The sequence below is a fragment of the Rana temporaria genome, chromosome 10 (genome assembly GCF_905171775.1).
Source record: "Rana temporaria chromosome 10, aRanTem1.1, whole genome shotgun sequence".
In the NCBI taxonomy this organism is placed as follows: domain Eukaryota; kingdom Metazoa; phylum Chordata; class Amphibia; order Anura; family Ranidae; genus Rana; species Rana temporaria.
This window is the reverse complement of record NC_053498.1, coordinates 15,819-34,141: the sequence shown is the minus strand read 5'-3', so window position 1 is coordinate 34,141 and position 18,323 is coordinate 15,819. Positions and strand designations below refer to the sequence as shown.

At 51.3% G+C, this 18,323-nt stretch overlaps 1 protein-coding gene across 1 annotated transcript; it reads right to left on the bottom strand.

The window, feature by feature from the left end:
• Positions 1-14,164: 14,164 nt before the first annotated feature.
• On the bottom strand, positions 14,165-15,094 carry LOC120916135 (proline-rich extensin-like protein EPR1). The gene has a single exon (XM_040326954.1). It carries the CDS (start codon positions 15,092-15,094, stop codon positions 14,165-14,167), a length of 930 nt encoding a protein of 309 aa, XP_040182888.1.
• Positions 15,095-18,323: the final 3,229 nt, after the last annotated feature.

Sequence of the window (18,323 nt, the reverse complement as noted above, 5' to 3'; positions counted from 1 at the left end):
TCTCCCGCTTCCATCTCTCCCACTTCCAACTCTTCCAATTCCATCTTTTCCGCCTCCATCTCTTCCGCCTCCGTCTCTCCCGCTTCCATCTCTCCCGCTTCCATCTCTCCCACTTCCATCTCTCCCAATTCCATTTCTTCCAATTCCATCTCTTCCACTTCCATCTCTTCCGCTTTTATCTCTCCCGCCTCCGTCTCTCCCACTTCCATCTCTTCCAATTCCTTCTCTTCCGCCTCTGTCTCTTCCGCCTCCGTCTCTTCTGCCTCCGTCTCTCTCGCTTCCATCTCTCCCGCTTCCATCTCTCCCGCTTCCATCTCTTCCAATTCCATTTCTTCCGCTTCCATCTCTCCCGCTTCCATCTCTTCCAATTCCATTTCTTCCGCTTCCATCTCTTCCGCTTCCATCTCTCCCACTTCCATCTCTTCCAATTCCATCTCTTCCGCCTCCGTCTCTTCCGCCTCCGTCTCTTCTGCCTCCGTCTCTCCCGCTTCCATCTCTCCCGCTTCCATCTCTCCCGCTTCCATCTCTCCCGCTTCCATCTCTCCTTCCATCTCTTCCGCTTCCATCTCTCCCACTTCCATCTCTTCCAATTCCATTTCTTCCGCTTCCATCTCTTCCGCTTCCATCTCTCCCGCTTCCATCTCTCCCGCTTCCATCTCTCCCGCTTCCATCTCTCCCACTTCCATCTCTTCCAATTCCATTTCTTCCGCTTCCATCTCTTCCGCTTCCATCTCTTCTGCTTTCATTTCTCCCGCCTCCGTCTCTCCCACTTCCATCTCTTCCAATTCCGTCTCTTCCGCCTCCGTCTCTTCCGCCTCCATCTCTCCCACTTCCATCTCTTCCAATTCCGTCTCTTCTGCCTCTGTCTCTCTCGCTTCCATCTCTCCCGCTTCCATCTCTCCCGCTTCCATCTCTCCCACTTCCATCTCTTCCAATTCCATTTCTTCCGCTTCCATCTCTTCCGCTTCCATCTCTTCTGCTTTCATTTCTCCCGCCTCCGTCTCTCCCACTTCCATCTCTTCCAATTCCGTCTCTTCCGCCTCCGTCTCTTCCGCCTCCGTCTCTTCTGCCTCCATCTCTCCCGCTTCCATCTCTCCCGCTTCCATCTCTTCCAATTCCATTTCTTCCGCTTCCATCTCTTCCGCTTCCATTTCTTCCGCTTCCATCTCTCCCGCCTCCGTCTCTCCCACTTCCATCTCTTCCAATTCCGTCTCTTCCGCCTCCGTCTCTTCCGCCTCCGTCTCTTCTGCCTCCGTCTCTCCCGCTTCCATCTCTCCCACTTCCATCTCTTCCAATTCCATTTCTTCCGCTTCCATCTCTTCCGCTTTCATCTCTCCCGCCTCCGTCTCTCCCACTTCCATCTCTTCCAATTCCATCTCTTCCGCCTCCGTCTCTTCTGCCTCCGTCTCTTCTGCCTCTGTCTCTCCCGCTTCCATCTCTCCCGCTTCCATCTCTTCCGCTTCCATCTCTCCCGCTTCCATCTCTCCCGCTTCCATCTCTCCCACTTCCATCTCTTCCGCTTCCATCTCTTCCGCTTTCATCTCTCCCACCTCCGTCTCCCCCACTTCCAACTCTTCCAATTCCATCTTTTCCGCCTCCATCTCTTGCGCCTCCGTCTCTTCCGCCTCCGTCTCCCCCGCCTCCGTCTCTCCCGCTTCCATCTCTCCCGCTTCCATCTCTCCCACTTCCATCTCTCCCAATTCCATTTCTTCCAATTCCATCTTTTCCGCTTCCGTCTCTTCCAATTCCATCTCTTCCACTTCCATCTCTCCCGCCTCCGTCTCACCCGCTTCCGTCTCCTCCAATTCCATTTCTTCCGCCTCCGTCTCTCCCGCCTCCGTCACTCTTCTGCTTCCATCTCTCCCGCCTCCGTCTCTCCCGCCTCCATCTCTCCCGCCTCCATTCCTCTCGCCTCCATCTCTCTCGCCGCCCTCTCTCCCACCTAGGGTGCCCATGTGTCCCGGATTGCCTGGGACTGTCCTGCAATTCACGCCTGTCCTGAGTCCCGGGCACCTTCATTCTGGGACAATACATCCCCTACTAACTAATAACTACATTTCCGGAACTGGTTGCTAGGGCCGGCGCTGCCTGGCATCTTGCAACCAGTGACAATTTACTCTTAGACAGTGAGGCCGGGAGCGAGGCCTGCGCCTAGGGCAGCACTTCTGTGCCCACCAACCTCGGCACCTCCTCCTTCCCTGGCACCCAGCAGCAAGCAGCGGGGACCGGTGTGATCTTCACTCTCCAGATAGTGACGCCGCTCCTTTCCTTCTACACACGCGGCTCATGCAGAGGGAGTGACAGCAGCACTGCATCTGGTGGCAGGCTATGGGCGGCAAGCGGTCACATTCACCTGACAAATAACCCGCCGCCAAATTTCCCATCAACCCCGAGACTACATTCCACCCCCATCTTTTTTTGGGGAAGGTGAGAGAAGGGGTGTGTCACCCTACTCCCACCTCCATCTCTCCCACTTTCATCTCCTCCATCTGAGGCCATCATCTTCTCTGAGACAAAACAGCAACATATGAAGGCCCAGAGAGACCTTCACAGCAGATGAGGCTCTCCAGCCTCCAAATCGCACTTCTCCACGGAGGGACGGCCGCCTTTCCTCCCCCGGGGGTTTCACACAGGCCCAATACAAAAGATAGGACGGTATATGATAGTGACTTCACAGACTTAGAAATGAGGTCATAGAAGGTGAAATGTTTGTGCCTCTCCCAGAGGTCACCACTGGACAAGAAGAAGAGGGGGAGCGGCGGGCGGGCGTGCGTGCGTGCGTTCGTGTGCCGCCATCAGCGGGGACAGCAGGCGTCTGCTCAGGCAGAATCAATCCCCCTAATTTATTCCAAATTCCGAGGCTGCTCCGTCCGCTCCACGCCGCTCTGAATGCAAATTGTTTGTGGCGTCCAGAAACGGTCTCCTCTGCTTGATACTGCAATTTACAAACAGGAGCGCCACCAAATTATACAATTAAACACCTTGAAAGCTTTACTTAAGATTTAAGAAATTATTTCCACATCATTTAGGATTTTCTGCTCTATTAATCCTCTTCCAGTCTCTCACGTCTCAAACTTTTTCATGTAGAAATGTGCCCGATATTGGCGGTAAAAGACGGTGGGATTCTGAACTCATCTGGAAACTGGAGGGAGATTCCGGCAATGTGATGTCTACAGATTCTGACAAACGCCGATCGCCGGTAATCAATGGCCTGAAGGAATACAAGGGATTGAAAGTGACTGGAAGGGATTGGAAGGGAAGGGATTGGAAGTGTTTGGAAGTGACTGGAAGGGATTGGAAGTGTTTGGAAGGGATTGGAAGGGAAGGGATTGGAAGTGTTTGGAATGGATTGGAAGTGATTGTATGGGATTGGAAGTGACTAGAAGTGATTGGAAGTGACTGAAAGGGATTGTAAGCCACTGGAAGGGGTCGGAAGGTATTGGAAGCGACTGGAAGAGATTGGAAGTGATTGGAAGGGACTGGAAGGTATTTTCAGCGACTGGAAGGGGTTGGAAGAGGTTTAAAGGGATTGGGAGAGATTGGAAGGAATTGGAAATGATTGGAAGTGATTGGAAGCGATTGGAAAGAGTTGGAAGTGATTGAAAGCGACTGGAAGGGATTGCAAGGGATTGGAAGTGATTGGAAGCGACTGGGAGGGAATGGAAGTGATTGGAAGGGATTTGAAGTTATTGGAAGCAACTAGAAGGCATTGGAAGCGACTGGAAGGGATTGGAAGTGATTGTAAGCGACTGGGAGGAGTTGGAAGTGATTGGAAGGGGTTTAAAGGGATTGGGAGTGATTGGAAGGGATTGGAAGTGATTGGATGGAATTGGAATGGATTTATGTTATTGGAAGGGATTGGACATCATTGGATGTGATTAGATGTGATTGGATTTCATTGGAAGGGATTGGATGCCATTGGAAGTGATGACTCATTGAGGTCTCCTTCCTGCTAGCATACAGATGTGGATTTGGAATTTCCCGTGGGTGGTGTTTGTTTTGCTCCCTCCAATGTCACTGTCCTGATTATTTTCACCCTTCCACCTATACAGGAAGTGACATCCCTGCCCAGGGATGTCACTTCCTGTAGGTGACCTCCAACAGTCTTCACAGTGTGGCTTCTAGTTGATAGTCTCTAGAAAGTCAGAGCTGTGCCGGCCATATTCCCAGCAAGGTCACATAGGTGATTTCCTCCACCATTCACAGAAAAGGAGGGAAGGGGAGAAAGAATACTGGCAAAGAAAATGTCCCCTGTGCGTCCGACATCCTGCGTTCCATTGCATCGCACATTCTGCGTTTTAATTTACAGACACATTTTTATCTGTCTGTGAGGGGCCCTCGAGCACAATTGGGGCCCCGCATGCCTCATCCTTAGTGACCACATCTGTATTCTCTAGCTGAGATGTCGGAGCCGTCTGCACTGACAGATGGGAAGCCACATAATCATCCGTCTTGTAAGTGCAGCTATCAGCGTGTCACAAGCGGCGTCATTGCGAGGAGCGCTGGCTCTACATTTACCTGCTCAGGAATTGTTCATTGAGGTGGAAAGTTCCGGAAAGTGCCAAGATACGGGATCATCTCCGATGATGGAAACTGACTGTGAAATTGTCACAACAAAAAATAGCTTGAAGAACAATTCCGAATCCCGATCAGCCTGGCGGGTGAAAGAGGCGTGGAGTCATGACAACCAAGGAGATGGGACGCAGAGCCCATCACTACCGTCTGTACTTCACCCGCCAGGAAGGCGCCAATTTACCAGAACACTCCAACAGTGACCGGGAACTAGCAACGTGCCCCTGTGCCCACTTCACCCAACCACTCAATTACTCTCCCATCTGCTGAGCCTACAGTCTGGAAAACATGACCTGCTGGCCCTCAGCGTCCGAACTGGGAAAACATTTTAAGGTGGAATAAAAAACGAAAACATTGAAAGGCGGGATTTTTATGACGGATCCCATTGGTCTCTTTTATCATAAGAGCTTCTCCTGGCCGATCAATGTGTTGTGGAAATTTTATGAAGATGTATTTAATATTTATTCTCATAGTGTCGCCCGGTGTTAGTTCTCCCGCAACCCGCTCTAAAGAGCTGACTGGGGCAGACTGACGCTGGGTGAGTCCCGTCTGGTAGTGGAAAGCTTCTTGAGGTTGGAGAGAGGAGTTTGCAGAGTGGGGGTATGTCTGCCAGCAAAGGGCCCCTGTGTGATGCACAGAATGATCGTCTGAGGAGATATGATCGCTCTGTAAGGACATTATCAGTTATAGGCGGATGTACGCTTGTGTCTCTGTGTGTCTGATCAGCACAGGTCGGGATTCGTAGTGTACACCTGCAGATAGCCTCCCATCCCCAGGAACGGTAGTATAATCTGGGTATGCGTTGTTCTCTGGAATAACGCAAAATAAGGATTCATATTTTTGTTTGAAAGCCATGCGGCTTCTTTTGTTAAAAACATACATACACTCTTTCCCTGCCTGGACACGCCCATAATGCTCCATTATTCATGTTGTTGTTTGTATTAACTAATCCTGTTGGAAGGATTTCCTGTTGGGTCATTTCCTGTGTGGAGGTCACATCCTGTGATGTCACTTCCCATGGAGGAAGTGATTGGCTGCTGGAGCCATCACTTCCTTTTTGGTCACTGGGGAGTGACGCTGACAGAGCTGAGACGTGAGCTGTAGAGATGTCTGTTTACTGGGGGATATGCGGGAAATGGATGATGGGTAAGATGTATTATATCATTAGACGAAATGTGTGCACTAAACGTACAGCCTTATCTCCACGACAAATGTACACTGAGCCGCACATGCGCACATTTACTCTGTGCTTTGGTCATGTGACTTCATTGCACATGTGCAGGAGTGACATCATCACAGTTCAGCCGATCAACCGGCCAAAAGGTCCGAACCTGGAAGGAAGTCCTGAAGAGTACGGCAGCGCCTTTGACAGCCGAGCGCATGGACGGCACATTTAGATCGGAATGACGGCAAGGCGGTCTGTTGGTGAATTGGGAGAAATCCATGAGAGATGCCAAGGGGAACCTCCAGTTTTCTGGTGGGCAGATGGTGTGATGGGTGGTGGAGCGAGCGCACATGGTGACCATATAAAAGAATGAAATCTCTCCTCCACACTCCGATATTCTGGACTTTATCTAAAGGACAACTCACATGGACACATACGATGTGCGAAATATTTGATCTGAAAGTTTCTATTTATTTTACAAAATTTCATGAGCGTCGGAGGTTTCCACCAATATACAACGTTTGGTTGGCCACTGGATGCAGAACGTTTCATGTAATAAGATTTGTTGGCTGCACCCCTCTCTGAGATTGGTTGAAACCACCAGGGCAGTGCATAAGGGGGTACCACTGGTCCTCCTGTACGGGGCCCCAGCCACCAGGGTGTATTGGATGTGGGCAAGGAGGATAATCAGCATGGCAGGGGGGCAATTACTAGAACGGATCCCCTGTATGGCTCTTTCTGCAGCAGCTGAAAGCCGTTTTCTTCTCCCGTCCCTCCTGCTGGTTTTTAGCTGCTCCAGAGAGAACCATTGAGGGGATCGGTTCCAGTAATCGCCTCCTCCGCAAACGATCACCCTCCCTATCAACCATAGATTTCCGCCTGCTGTCCAGGCCCCCCCTGAGCTGCTGTCGGCTTCCCTCCTCTCCTTCCTGCCGGCAGCTGTAACAATAGGATCCTTGATGATGGAAAGTGGGGGGAGAGTCTGGTAAATACAGTGGAACCTCAATTTATGAGTAACTCAGTTAACTTTTCTTTTTTGAAAGACGAGCAACTTTTTTTAAATAATTCTGACTCGGTTTGCGAGTGTTGTCTCGCAAAACGAGTGGAAACGTCCGGAATGGCCCGAGGACAGTTCGGGTGACCTCGGCAAACCTCGGAAAGGCTCGTGGATAGGGTCTTTCCGAGGTTTGCTGAGTTCAGCCAAACTGTCTTTGGGCCTTTCCGGCCGTTTCCGAAGCTTTCCGGCGCCCCCCTCCCCCCACCTCCGGCCGCATGCGGTATTGCATGCCATTGGAGTCAATGCGCAATGCGGAACTAATTATTTTCGTTTCCATTGGCTTCAATAGAGAAAATATGCGAGTACTTTGTATTACGAGCATTCTCCTGGAACGGATCATGCTCGTAATCCAAGGTTCCACTGTATGTCATATGAATGGACACAGTGAGTGATTGGTACCAATCATTGATAACTGAAGCATAGTAAACTGTGTTTATTTGGGGGGGGTGGGACTTTGTCAGGTTGGCTGTATGGGGTCCCGTGATTTCTAACAGCAGCCCTGGAATCCACCATTGTATGTCCTCAATGACTCAATGACATTCCCACGTGTATTGCCTGCTTAGGGGGTTGTGCCCATGCAAACCCACAAACTGACTTTCTTCTGGCCAGTACCCCATGTGAGCAGAGCGTGCCAGCCGGGCACTGTCAGGACCACACACCGCCCAATGACTGGCAGATCATGGAAATTCTCCGGCAGGATTCGGTGAACTTTTCCCGGTAATTAGTTTCTCAGTTTCATTTCTCAGTTGGGAATAAATGGAGAGAAGAGGGAGAAGACGCATCGAAATAAAGACGTTTCCTACAGGCGCCGATCGCAGTATTTCCTTCCAGTGTAGAAATGGACAATTATTGATCTCTCGTCTTCTTGGGCTCAGTATTTTCAGTCCCAGAGATTGCAGTCTATTATTAATGGTCATTTCCAGAGGTTTATCTCCTTGGAGGGCCAAAAAAATAACAGAACAATCAGATAAACTTTAAGGGTTTCTCTACAGCAAGTTTAGAAAAACAGCGAGGACCAATTAGCTGGAAGATGATAGAAGAACGACGTTCACCTCTCTGCAGATAGAAAGTTCTGGAGCCCCATAAACCAAAATCACATAAAGAGACCAAATTACGTCCCTGACCACCGATGACCAATGAGAAACCCTGAGGGGCCTCAACCTGGGGCTGCACCAAAGTCTCCTTCCTTCTACAACTTCCCTTCTGCGCCGGCTGGTACCTTCCACCCCCCCACCCCCACCGCCAGGGGCCTCAACCTGGGGCTGCACCAAAGTCTCCTTCCTTCTACAGCTTCCCTTCTGCGCCGGCTGGTACCTTCCACCCCCCCACCCCCACCGCCAGGGGCCTCAACCTGGGGCTGCACCAAAGTCTCCTTCCTTCTACAGCTTCCCTTCTGCGCCGGCTGGTACCTTCCACACCCCCCCCCACCCCCGCCGCCAGGGGCCTCAACCTGGGGCTGCACCAAAGGCTTTTCTACAATGTAGTGCCTCAGTTTGTTCTCATCATACCGACGCTTCTTCTACATCTGGAGATTTTGTTCCTTTTCCTGAACCGTGTTCTTCTTGGAGAAGACCTCTCGTTGTCCCATGACTGGTAGCATTGGGTGGTCCCATGAATGACAGCATTGGGTGGTCCCATGACTGGCAGCATTGGGTGGTCCTATGGATGGTAGCATTGGGTGGTCCCATGGATGGCAGCATTGGGTGGTCCCATGACTGGCAGCATTGGGTGGTCCCATGACTGGTAGCATTGGGTGGTCCCATGACTGGCAGCATTGGGTGGTCCCATGACTGGCAGCATTGGGTAGTCCCATGACTGGCAGCATTGGGTGGTCCCATGACTGGCAGCATTGGGTGGTCCCATGACTGGCAGCATTGGGTGGTCCCATGACTGGTAGCATTGGGTGGTCCCATGACTGGCAGCATTGGGTGGTCCCAAAACTGACAGCATTGGGTGGTCCCATGAATGACAGCATTGGGTGGTCCCATGACTGGCAGCATTGGGTGGTCCTATGGATGGTAGCATTGGGTGGTCCCATGTGTGATACATTTGCCTATATGTCTCAGTTTACTGCTCCCTGCTAGCCAGGTTATTGATGTGCTAATGTCCCCTCACTATTTCTAAAGGTTAATTGATCTATTGTGTTGTGTGAAGGAGAGCTGGGTTTAAGTGGCTTGTGTTAATTATTCTGATTGCTTCATTGTGGTAATTATCTCTCTATATGCGGGGTCGAGCGGTCTGGTTGATGTATTCAGTACAGCTAGTGCTCAGCGTCATTGATGTCATTGTCTAAAGAAAATGTGTTTCAGCATCGGCCCCGTCGTGTCTACCTAGCCATCTGTATGGAAGCCCCAGTGTGAGGGGGGCGGAGATTTGTCATTGTAACAGTTTTGGAAATGACATATAAGCTGTGTGTGTTATAACATTAAAGTCTGTGTTGTTCAAGCAGTAAGCTGGTCTCATGTGTGGCTTTCTGGGCGACTCCAGGGATATCCCTCCTCGTGGAATATTGGGGTGATTTTCGTTATGGGAAGAAGGGAACGTTGACGGGGATATCATACCGATACCGTCACAAATTGGTTGGCAGCAGCGGGATTTTTCCCTTCTATTCCCCTTCACACCCGGATTCCAAGCAGACACTGGAAGAACTACTGGAAGTTCGTGGAAGGATTGCTAGCAACAAAACCAAGCGGGTCATCATAGCAGAATCAATGGAGCTAGACCAGGAGGACGGGATTGCAGCAACGCCAGCAGTACAAGAGATGGAGACACCAGTGATTCAGGAGGAGGAATCGCCAGCCAACAAGCTAATGAGAGAGAAGCTAGCGTGGTTCGGCCCGAACCCAACGCCAGATGTGGTACTGAAAGTGATGGACCTGTTAGCGAAGGAGGCTAAAGAAATAAGAGACGCAGAACTACAGAAGGCTAAACAAATAAGGGACGCAGAACTACAGAAGGATAAACAAATAAGGGACGCAGAACTACAGTTAAAACTGGCAGCAGTCCAACAAGCAGCCGCACATTCTCCAAACAGTGAGTACAGCACAGCAGACGCAAGGAAGATTCCGTTTAGCGCTTTTAAAGCTTTTGATGAAAAGGACTGTGAGATTGATAACTTCCTGGCGGATTTTGAGCGACAATGTAACCTGCACCGAATAGCTAGAGGAGACTGGGTTGCAATATTGTCAGGCAAACTGTCAGGCAAAGCTTCTGATGCTTTCCGGACCGTGCCAGATCAGGATATTCATAGCTACGCCCGGGTTAAAGAAGTGCTCCTGGCTCGTTATGCAGTAACCCCAGAGTCCCACCGACAGAAGTTCAGGGACTCACGCAAAACCACGAAAGACTCTTATGCGGAATGGGCATGCCAATTGTCCCGGTCGGCCTCTAACTGGGCTAACAGCAGCCAGGCCACCACCGCAGAGGACATTTTGCAACTAATGCTCCTGGAGCAATTTTACAATCACATCCAGACGGACGTCAAAGATTGGGTGAGAGATCGCAGGCCCATGACTCTACCAGAGGCCGCGAAGTTGGCGGATGAATATGCAGATACTCGCAAGACGAACCAGGTCACACCACAGGAACAACCTCCACCACAAACGGTGCCCTCACACCCACCAACCGCTAGATACCAACCTCCTAACAGACCGGTGACATCTAGCCCTCGCTATCATCGCCAGGAGGGCAACGAACAACGCTGCTTCCGGTGCAAACAGCTGGGTCACTTCAAGCAGAATTGCCCCATGAATGACAACACCAGGTCAAATTGGTCTCAACCTGGGTACCGCCCACCAGCAGCAGCCCATTGTGTAGACTCGGCTTGGGATCCAAAGGAGCTGGGTCAGGAAGAACCATTGGGCACCCCTTACGAAGCCCTCATGGTACAATCTGTTATTACGGACAACAGGGAACACCATTGTCAGCTGGTCATGGGCGACAGCCCTGAGCCGGAGGGGCCCTGGAGGGAGCTGGGCAGAAAGAGGCACCGCCGGCCACCCTTCAAGAAGAAGAGGTCCTGGAAGCCGTATAACAAGCTGACCTGGGAGGAGAAGAAGCGACTGGAGGAGAGGGAGTCGCAGCGGGCGTCCCAGATGCGTGCCGAGATGTTCGCCAAGGGCCCACCGGTGGCCCCTTACACCACCACCCAGTTCCTGATGATGAAGGACCATGTGGAGAGCCTGCAGGACATGAGCAAGCAGGAGCTGATCCGTGAGTACATAGAGCTGGAGGAGTGCATAAGCCGCATGGAGGAGGAGAACAACCACCTGAGGTCACAGCAGCATGAACTGGAGATGGAGCTGGAGAAGCTCCAAGAGGAGAACCGGCGGCTGCGGAGGGAGCAGGGGGTGGCTGACCTTATGGGGCTCTGATTCCCCTCCCCCCCCCCCCCCGGACTCTGAGCACCAGTGCTACAGCATTTCAACAAATATAACTTTTTCTTTTTATGAATCTCCTGGGATTGTCACTTCAGAGCCATAACCTGCCCCCTCCCATAGCGGGACACCTAGACGGCGGCGCACAGACCCATTCGCTGTCTTCACACTGACTTCTGGTGACTTTGCAGATCGCACAGAGACTTGGGGACTGACCGGCGTGTGATCTGACGACCCGGTGACATACCTGAGTCTGAAGCAGTTGCCAAGGGAGGTCAGTCATGCCAAATGGAGTTAACCTCTGACTAATAGCTCTGAACCCGTCAACCCTACTGGACCAGGGAAGGTCCAACCGGGTTTGCCGGAGCAGGGAGCAAAAGGGGGGCCATTGTGATACATTTGCCTATATGTCTCAGTTTACTGCTCCCTGCTAGCCAGGTTATTGATGTGCTAATGTCCCCTCACTATTTCTAAAGGTTAATTGATCTATTGTGTTGTGTGAAGGAGAGCTGGGTTTAAGTGGCTTGTGTTAATTATTCTGATTGCTTCATTGTGGTAATTATCTCTCTATATGCGGGGTCGAGCGGTCTGGTTGATGTATTCAGTACAGCTAGTGCTCAGCGTCATTGATGTCATTGTCTAAAGAAAATGTGTTTCAGCATCGGCCCCGTCGTGTCTACCTAGCCATCTGTATGGAAGCCCCAGTGTGAGGGGGGCGGAGATTTGTCATTGTAACAGTTTTGGAAATGACATATAAGCTGTGTGTGTTATAACATTAAAGTCTGTGTTGTTCAAGCAGTAAGCTGGTCTCATGTGTGGCTTTCTGGGCGACTCCAGGGATATCCCTCCTCGTGGAATATTGGGGTGATTTTCGTTATGGGAAGAAGGGAACGTTGACGGGGATATCATACCGATACCGTCACACCATGGATGGCAGCATTGGGTGGTCCCATAACTGGTAGCATTGGGTGGTCCCATGGATGGCAGCATTGGGTGGTCCCATGACTGGCAGCATTGGGTGGTTCCATGACTGGCAGCATTGGGTGGTCCTATGGATGGTAGCATTGGGTGGTCCCATGACTGGCAGCATTGGGTGGTCCCATGACTGGCAGCTTTATGGTGGTCCCATGACTGGCAGCATTGGGTGGTCCCAAAACTGACAGCATTGGGTGGTTCCATGAATGACAGCATTGGGTGGTCCCATGACTGGCAGCATTGGGTGGTCCCATGACTGTCAACATTGGGTGGTCCCATGACTGGCAGCATTATGGTGGTCCCATGACTGGCAGCATTGGGTGGTCCCACGAATGGCAGCATTGGGTGGTCCCATGACTGGCAGCATTGGGTAGTCCCATGACTGGCAGCATTGGGTAGTCCTATAGATGGTAGCATTGGGTGGTCCCATGACTGGCAGCATTGGGTAGTCCTATAGATGGTAGCATTGGGTGGTCCCATGACTGGCAGCATTGGGTAGTCCCACGAATGGCAGCATTGGGTGGTCCAATGACTGGCAGCATTGGGTAGTCCTATAGATGGTAGCATTGGGTGGTCCCATGACTGGCAGCATTGGGTGGTCCCACGAATGGCAGCATTGGGTGGTCCCATGACTGGCAGCATTGGGTAGTCCCATGACTGGCAGCATTGGGTAGTCCTATAGATGGTAGCATTGGGTGGTCCCATGACTGGCAGCATTGGGTAGTCCTATAGATGGTAGCATTGGGTGGTCCGCTGGGTAAGGTCCAGGGCTGACAGTCGAATGACCTTGTTTTGGAATCGTAGATGAAAGACTTGCTGAGGGAAGAGGATTAGTGGAAGACGACGAGCCGGCAGCGATGACGATTGACTATAATGCTATATGATGGAACTCACATTGTATTTTTTCAGAGCCACTAATAGAAAAACGCGGAAAACGAGACGGAAATGATGTTTTTTGTTGAACTTCATCTCCTCCAACAAATCGGCAGTTTTTTTCCCTCAACTTGGCGGACTTGATGGAGCTTAAACTTGATGTGACTCGGATTCAAACAGATGCTAATCGGTCACCTTCTGCTCCCCTGTAAACTTCCGCGTTTTATCCGTCATCTTTCTCTAAAGTGGCTTCCAAACATGTTGGACTTATCAGGAATAATTTTATCCAGATAAAAAAAAAGTCTCTGATTAAATAAGAGAAATGAGGATGCATAATAAAGGCTGTCCCCCGCCTCCCTCCCTCCCGGGGGCCCGGCTGCTTTTTAAGAATCTCACCGAGTTAAGAGGCAGAGAATGGCGGTGTCTGGTGTGCGATGGAAGACAGAGAGAGGAGCATCCTGGGAATATCCCCCCATCTGCTGCATAAACATGCCGAGTATCTTCAGGCAGAATGGAATATCAGAAGGCACTTCAAAGGCAGCAAGGCGAGATTTCGGTGTCAGAATGCAGCTTTAAGCATTCTATGTTGCCTCCCTATTAAAGATGAACTTTTGTACCCTGTCAGACATCTTAAAAACGCATAAAACATAAGTTCGTTTGCTTTTCAAGTACTTCATCTAGCACTCCCCAGGAATGGGGGCTCCGTTGGGTGATCTCTTTGTTTTGTTGCCTTTTTATAAGAGGGGGCAAAATTTCCATTGTGAAATGCGTAGAGTCGCTCTTCTTCTGATCACCCGGAGCTGAGGCCTGCTGGGAAGAGATTACCATATCGCCGGCCACAGGGGGGCGTTGGTGTCTGCGGGCAGGCTCTGAACAGTGGGAGGGGCTTCCAGGGTCCTGTGTGTAGAATTACTGTCTAAATATAGGTTTTCCTACCACGGGAAGGTTAATAAGATCATTCAACAAATCATGAAAGAATACTCTATTCCGAGGATTTGGGACACTGAGGAAGTTCACAAGTTTGGTGCACCGAGGAGCCACATTGCTCTGATCTTCTGTTATGGCCTGGTGAATCGTCCCAGAATTGTGTGGGGTATGAGTGGTTCTCAACTACAGGAAAGGGGCCAAGGGGCATTTCCTTCCTGGTTATTGCCAATGTTCTACCACAAACACTTGATGGGGTTTGGAGTGGAAAGGTGGTAGGATGGGGGTTTGGTTTGTTTGGTGGAAAGGTGGTAGGATGGGGGTTTTTGGTTTGTTTGGTGAAAAGGTGGTAGGATGGGGGTTTTTGGTTTGTTTGGTGGAAAGGTGGTAGGATGGGGGTTGGGTTTGTTTGGTGGAAAGGTGGTAGGATGGGGGTTTGGTTTGTTTGGTGGAAAGGTGGTAGGATGGGGGTTTTTGGTTTGTTTGGTGGAAAGGTGGTAGGATGGGGGTTGGGTTTGTTGGGTGGAAAGGTGATAAGATGGGGGTTGGCTTTGTTTGGTGGAAAGGTGGTAGGATGGGGGTATTTGGTTTGTTTGGTGGAAAGGTGGTAGGATGGGGGTTTGGTTTGTTTGGTGGAAAGGTGGTAGGATGGGGGTTTTTGGTTTGTTTGGTGAAAAGGTGGTAGGATGGGGGTTTTTGGTTTGTTTGGTGGAAAGGTGGTAGGATGGGGGTTGGGTTTGTTTGGTGGATAGGTGGTAGGATGGGGGTTTGGTTTGTTTGGTGGAAAGGTGGTAGGATGGGGGTTTTTGGTTTGTTTGGTGGAAAGGTGGTAGGATGGGGGTTGGGTTTGTTGGGTGGAAAGGTGATAAGATGGGGGTTGGCTTTGTTTGGTGGAAAGGTGGTAGGATGGGGGTATTTGGTTGGTTTGGTGGAAAGGTGGTAGGATGGGGGTTGGGTTTGTTGGGTAGAAAGGTGATAAGATGGGGGTTGGGTTTGTTTGGTGGTAAGATGGGCTTTTTGGTTTGTTGGGTGGAAAGGTGGTAAGATGGGGGTTGGGTTTGTTGAGTGGAAAGGTGGTAAGATTGGGGTTGGGTTTGTTGGGTGGAAAGGTGGTAAGATTGGGGTTGGGTTTGTTTGGAAATGTGGTGACATTTTATCATGATAGGAGGCTAGCATGGGGTTGAAAGATGAATGAATGATGGACTGGTGGGTAGAAAGACTGATGACTACAGAGTAATGACATTGGTGAGTATGGTAATGATTTGGCATCTTGGATGAAAAGGTGGGTTGGAATTGAAAGATGAGTGTCCTGTCAATAATCCTATTATATTGGACTACTAACGATAGTCTGACGGGGTGACACGAAAGATGATGGTGGAGCAATGCTAGAAGAAGTAGATATTCCTGGTGAAGAACATCTAGTGGTTAGATTGGTGAACAGGCAGAGACTTAATGGAAGGCCACCATCAGAAGGGTTGAGGAAACTTCCATGCCACAGTGGTAAAGGCTGAAATTATATAGAAAAGTATCGATATGAACCGATGGCAGACTGAGCAAGGTGCTGAGATGACAATGGAGGATGTGGAGGACCACGTGTGGTGAAGTATTGTGTGACAGGTGATGTAAGAATACTGAATGGACACTGGGGAACGTAAAGAAGTAATCATGGTGGAGTATTGTGGGGAAGGAGATTAGATGATAGTAGATTTACACTGGAAGATGTGGAGAAGTAACGATAGTGGAGTATTGTATGGAATGTGATTGGATGATAGTAGATTTACACTGGAAGATGTAAAGGGCGGGGCCAATCAATATTGAACCCTCTGGACTAAGACTGGGATGCCATTAAAGTTCATGTGTGTGTAAAGGCAGGCGTCCCAATACTTTTGGGAATATAGTGTTTGGGGTACCTCCTATTATGAGCAGATTTTTACCAGGACAGTCTCTGGTGACCCTCAGCAGGATGGGGGAGGTACGAGGGTCCTGACCACATAATGGATGGAATTACTGGTACTGACAATGGTCAGGAGTATGGTGGGGAGAGAATGAACAAATCCGGCTACTTGTACCGGGCGTGTGGCCGGACTCTACCAGTATGGAGTCCACTTATCGCCGTTGGCGGGTAAGCTGACCTGGCCATTGTCTCCGCTCCTCGCCTTGCTGGGATTGGCCAGTCGGTGGACATCTGGAAGTGGAGATAAAGCGGAAAGGAGGACAGTGAAGTGGCTCCAGCATAGGAAGTTGGATGAATGGACTTTGGCAGACTTGGCACCCAATAATGGGGGTAGAGAGACTGAAGAGCGGCGGCGGCGGGGAGATCTGGGCAGAGGAACAGAGAGCTGATCTGCAGATTTGTAGGCCAGTTTCCATGGTGATGGAAATTGGTGAGATTTTAGCGGGTAAGGAAGATTGTAATGCAGGAGGCGGTGTACCGACAACTTGATGCTGGAAGAGAACGGGGTCAATGAGAGTTCAGCGGCGCCCCGCGCTCCCCGCTGACTGCTGACTGCCGGGCCTTTTGAAGTCTTTTGAAGCTGCACTACCTTATTAAACCATGTCGAATCCTCACTGATCAGGAACATCCTCCAATGGGAGGAGACCGGCTCAATCACCCAATTCCGCAATCTTACCATTCGTTTTATCGGCTAAACTTCTAATTAAAGGCAGTCATTGCGAGGTGAGCGGCGCCGGCCACCGACCGTTCTGGAGATACAACGCCAAACGCCGCCAAGAGCCAAAGAGGCCAAATGATAAGAGTCAACCAACCGACCCGGCCATGGGGTGTACCAATAGACTCCCAATAAGGGGGGGATCGGTGGGGAGGTGACTACCCAATGTGATGGAATGGGGGGCGTTTATTTTATCCGTGTGTCAGTAACCCGCCCACCCACCCATAATAATACAACATCACCAGGCAAGGGACCAATAAGAGAACAGAGAAGGACAGCAAAGGGTTAACTTGCCGGGTGTCTGTGAGGACGAGGATGGCAACCGAATACCTGGAAAGAGGACCACGGATCAGGAAGAAGAGAGTTCAGGGTGAGAAGGGGTTAATAATGAGCCCAACCCCCCCATAGTGTGATGAGATGAGAGGTCCGGGCAGGAAGGGGTTAATAATGTGCCCCCTCCCCCCCATAGTGTGATAAGATGAGAGGTCCGGGCAGTAAGGGGTTAATAATGTGCATGCTCCCCCTCCCCCCCATAGTGTGATGAGATGAGAGGTCTGGACAGGAAGGGGTTAATAATGTGCCACCTCCCCCCCATAGTGTGATGAGATGAGAGGTCCGGGCAGGAAGGGGTTAATAATGTGCCCCCTCCCCCCCATAGTGAGATGAGAGGTCTGGGCAGGAAGAGGTTAATAATGTGCCCCCTCCCCCCCCATAGTGTGATAAGATGAGAGGTCCGGGCAGGAAGGGGTTAATAATGTGCCCCCCTCCCCCCCATAGTGTGATGAGAGGTCTGGACAGGAAGGGGTTAATAATGTGCCCCCTCCCCCCCCCATAGTGTGATGAGATGAGGTCCGGGCAGGAAGGGGTTAATAATCCTGAGGACCGTGACCTGCTACTGAACCCCCGACTTTTCCCCTCCTGGGGGGCGATCCTGAGGATCGTGACCTGCTACTGAACCCCCGACTTGTCCCCTCCTGGGGGGCGATCCTGAGGATCGTGACCTGCTACTGAACCCCCGACTTGTCCCCTCCTGGGGGGCGATCCTGAGGACCGTGACCTGCTACTGAACCCTGACTTGTCCCCTCCTGGGGGGGGGCGATCCTGAGGACTGTGACCTTCTACTGAACCCCGACTTGTCCCCTCCTGGGGGGCGATCCTGAGGACCGTGACCTGCTACTCAACCCCTGACTTGTCCCCTCCTGGGGGGCGATCCTGAGGACCGTGACCTGCTACTGAACCCCGACTTGTCCCCTCCTGGGGGGCGATCCTGAGGACGTGACCTGCTACTGAACCCCGACTTGTCCCCTCCTGGGGGGGGCGATCCTGAGGACTGTGACCTGCTACTGAACCCCGACTTGTCCCCTCCTGGGGGGGCAATCCTGAGGACCGTGACCTGTTACTGAACCCCGACTTGTCCCCTCCTGGGGGGCGATCCTGAGGACGTGACCTGCTACTGAACCCCGACTTGTCCCCTCCTGGGGGGGGGGCGATCCTGAGGACTGTGACCTGCTACTGAACCCCGACTTGTCCCCTCCTGGGGGGGGCGATCCTGAGGACTGTGACCTGCTACTGAACCCCGACTTGTCCCCTCCTGGGGGGCGATCCTGAGGACTGTGATCTGCTACTGAACCCCGACTTGTCCCCTCCTGGGGGGGCGATCTTGAGGACGTGACCTGCTACTGAACCCCGACTTGTCCCCTCCTGGGGGGGAG

Excerpts from the sequence above, each read along its gene's own strand:
- LOC120916135 (XM_040326954.1), bottom strand. The coding sequence starts at position 15,094 with ATGTCACCACATTTCCAAACAAACCCAACCCCAATCTTACCACCTTTC.